The sequence below is a fragment of the Trachurus trachurus genome (assembly GCF_905171665.1).
Source record: "Trachurus trachurus genome assembly, chromosome: 16".
Lineage (NCBI taxonomy): Eukaryota > Metazoa > Chordata > Actinopteri > Carangiformes > Carangidae > Trachurus > Trachurus trachurus.
Genome location: NC_139902.1, coordinates 11,204,209 through 11,208,138, shown reverse-complemented (window position 1 = coordinate 11,208,138; position 3,930 = coordinate 11,204,209). Strand labels below are relative to the sequence as shown.

Here is a 3,930-nt window from a genome sequence, read left to right as displayed (position 1 = left end):
TTCTCCCATGAACAAGCTGTCGTGTCCAAGCTCATGAATGACTCTTCTCCTTTCCAAAGGTCAACTAGAAGTAATTGAGAATAAGAACGTAGTTTATAATTCAATCTATCTGACCTGATAATCCAGGTAATTCTGATAGATTTGGTCACATCATGATTGTGATATATTGTGAACTGAAATTCACCAATACCTTGATTCACTCAGGAGTTTTGAGAAAGGTCAATAAAAGGAGGCAACCTTTGTGTCAGATCAAATCCAGAAATATACAACACAGAGAAAACCTCTGTCATATTCATTTATCAGAGTTTCTCAGCACAGAAGCTGAAGGTAAACAAGTGCATTTTGAGGGATTTGTATTTTACCCAGTTTCCATCAGATGTTAAGCTACTTTGCATTTCACAGACAAGTTTTGTGCTCTTCACTTCTAGTGGTTATGAGTTTATACAATATAAACAGTATAAATCAACATAACTTCGCTCCACTTTGATCAGGTGCAACAACTACATTTCTGTGTATTTCTACAAATAAAGTTTTGAATGCAGGAATTTTTAACCCAATCAGAGTGCTTCTTCTTCTGTTTCTGCACGGACTGCAGTTTTTCCTTTTTTCCTTGAAAACTACCAGCTTCAAGGAAACTCAGCAGCGGAGCATCCTGTTCTAGCCCTGTATCCTGTCTCCTGCTGATCGCTGATATCATAATTTGAGCCAGGAGGCCGGGCCATCATCTGTCTATGGTGCTACTTCATTAGAGGTGTGTGACCTCTAATGAAAACATGATTGCAATCAGCGGTGGCATTTTTAATGTGTGGACGTGTCGCATTCTCAAAGCACGAGCGGAACCTGGTGGGGGGTGGGGGGCGCGCACTCTGTACCCCAGCAACCCCTCCCCTCCTCCCCCTCCCAAACAGCCCCACAAACACACACACACCACCATCCATCCAGCGTCAACTGCTGGAGGGGGGGCCACATGCATCGACAGGAACCGGCGTGCACGCGCCCGCTTTCCTCTCCTCTCTCTCGCGCTCCTTCAGCTCGAGCCGTTCCTCCTCGCGCGCCCCCGCTCAGCAGCGACAGGCTTCAGGGAGCCCGCTGCCCGGACCCGGAGAGCAGACGAGCGACAGCGGGGGAGAGAGAAAGATGGAGGTGAGGGTCGGGGAGAGACTCCTGTGCCTGGCCGTGCTGTCCAGCGTCTTCTGCGTGGACTCGGTCCTCGGGAAATACGTCAAAGGCATCGTCAACACCAAAGAGGTGAGCGCTGTTTTCTTATTTAATTTTTTTTTCTTTGCCTCTTTTTTTTTTTTTTTTTTCATTTGTTGCTACTTGCGACAATGACACCACACCACAGGCTGCTGCTGCTGCTGGTGCTGCTGCTAGTGGGAGGGGGAGGAGGAGGAGGAGCGGGACTCGACTCGACTCCACTGCGTATCCGCACGCAGGTGTCTCTCAGCGGCGGACCTGTTCCCCGGGTGGTCGCTACAAGGCTGCGACCGCTCCGCCGTTAAGTTACCTCGGATATTCACATGGCCGACTGTGTCGAAAACAACACTCCCCTCCTCTTCTGCCTTGCAATTGCGCGCCATCTGCGTGCGTGTCAGCTGTGGCGTATATATTTCCCCCTCATTATTATGACAGTCTTTGGCACCATTGTGGCCACCACTTCAGCGGCAGCACCCACGAGTCCGCCGCTGCCGACCGAGCCTCCGGTGGTGGAGGCGGCTACTCAGCCAGGTCGACCCGCGTGATTTTGTTGCCACGCTTTTAATGTAAATTAGCCGCGGTGTTTGTGTTTATTATTGGAGCACCGGTTACAGGTGTGCGTCATATGGCTTCTGGCGCGCGGCGGTAGGTTTGTTAAAAAAAAAAAAAAAAAAAAAAAAAGGCTCGGTCCAGGCTTTTTGTTTTTCGGCGTGTGTTTTCAGATGGATCAGTATCGACATCATCTCTGCCCTGACAAGATGTGCGAGTTAAAATGTTGAAGTGTGCGGCTGGGCAGACAGCTCTGGGCCGTTTGTGATTCAGGAGGCTACCACCTGCTGTTCCACATCTCCTGGTTTTGTATTCTCACGAGTTTGTGGAGTTTGACACACACAGAGTAGAACTGTAGGGATGGTTGTCTTGTCTACCATTTTGTTGTGAGTTGAGGCCACTGTGGAGTCCAAACAGCCTTTAACAGCACTGACTGAATTACATTAGATCCTTTTCATAATCCTGTTTAGGATTTCTGCTGAAACCGAGCTTTTGGAAATCAGAGTGTTTATCTCTCTGAAACAACAGGAGAAAACATTCTACACTGAAATCTGTGCTGTCACATGAGGGGGGGTATAGACATTTATGTTGATCAAAGATCCCCCAAGAAGGACTATGTGATACAAACAAATCCTGAGGTGATTAGCAAAGCTGTTGTTTTGCCTCTGAGTTCAGCTGAGAGTGATGCCACAGGAGCGAATCTTGACTCTTGGAGCTAAAACCAGAGGATTTGGGCGGTTTTTGCTCAATGAATGACTTGCAAAGCTGCTTTGTTTAAATTTTCTGAAATCTCCAGTTGCCACAGTTGGAGCTGCTCAAGTGACCAGCAGCAGGGGACTATTCTGTTGCAGCATGCAGCTCAGGTCACAGTGCAAGAGAAGGTGCTATTGTTAAAGAACGAAAAAAAAGCATGCATCTTTAAAAAATGTCCCTCAATGAAACGCTGTCTGAATTATTCTGCACCAACCTTGTGCACTCAGGTGTTCCATGGATCACAGATTTGAATGCATAATGCGACTTTGCAGCACAAACAACAACAAGGAGGGGGTGGGGTGTGAGAAAAAAATCATTGGATTGGTTTGCTATGGAAGTCTAATAGATCACCTTTCCTCTGGATCATCTTACCTGGCTCTCCCAAGAAACAAAGAACAGAATCAGACTCGAGGCACTTTGAGCCAACGAGCTTTAAATCTTCACTCCAGCTTGCTGACTTGTGTTCACGTGCCCTGAACTCTGAGTGAGACTCAAAATGCGCCATGAACTTCGAGTGATTGAAGTCACCGGTTTGAATCCCCAGGATAACAATGGGGGGTGGGTATCAGAATAGATAAATTGAACGAGAGTCACTCATCCGTCCATCACGGCTGCTGAGATGCCCTTGAACGCAGCACTGAATCTGCACCTGCTCCAGTGGAGCTGCTCAGTGGCCAGCAATAGGTTGCACTGGGCAACTTCCAACTGTGTGCGTGTGTGTGAGTGAGATAGAGAGAGGGAGAGAGACTCAATTTCTTGGCTATTTCTACTGTGATAGTCCTGCTGCCATAAATAAGAACACAGTAAGTCAACCTGTCGTGTTGTGTAAGGCTCTAAATAAAAAAAGGCTTTGCATAGATAAATAAATCCCACTTTTCACAGCAGGGCAGCAGCTAATGCTAATTTTCATTATCACCTACATAGTTTTTCTTTTTTCATGAAGTCATTAATGTTTTGGTCTATAAAACAAGTAGAAAATAGTGGAAAATCACAGTTTCAATGTGATGTGTTTGAACTGTTTATTGAACAATTTAGAGGAAGAAATTAATTAAGAAATTGCTCTTGTGAATTTTTCTTGATCCTCAGTTGGTTTTCTTATTTTTACTCTCCTCTGCTATTGGACCAGTCGGGGTAAAGGACTGGCCATGCAAAACAACAACAGGGCTGTTAGAATGACAGCAGGTTACAAAGGGCTCGACATATTGATATTGTATGTGTGAGTGTTTGTGCACAGTTTAACACATCATCGGTCTTGCTTGTGCATCCTTGCCCCAAGGTCACTCCCTTACTCCACATCCCATCTCCTACACACACATACACACACACACACACACTAAAGCCTGGCCCTCACACTAAAACACTCTGCTTTGGTCCCATGGTGCGGTAGCTGTATCAGTGTGCGCAGAGGTGAAGACGGCAGTAAATTCACAA

General features: G+C 46.5%; 1 protein-coding gene across 1 annotated transcript in view; it reads left to right on the top strand.

Moving 5' to 3' along the window:
- Window positions 1–1,107: 1,107 nt before the first annotated feature.
- tmem145 (transmembrane protein 145) overlaps window positions 1,108–3,930 on the top strand; it is a gene marked incomplete at its 3' end in the record, with an annotated part of 37,505 nt that continues 34,682 nt past the window's right edge. The window contains exon 1 of the mRNA XM_083989265.1: window positions 1,108–1,248. Within this exon, the coding sequence (XP_083845391.1) occupies window positions 1,138–1,248 (111 nt within the window). The 5' untranslated portion in view covers window positions 1,108–1,137. The remainder of the gene's footprint in view (window positions 1,249–3,930) is intronic.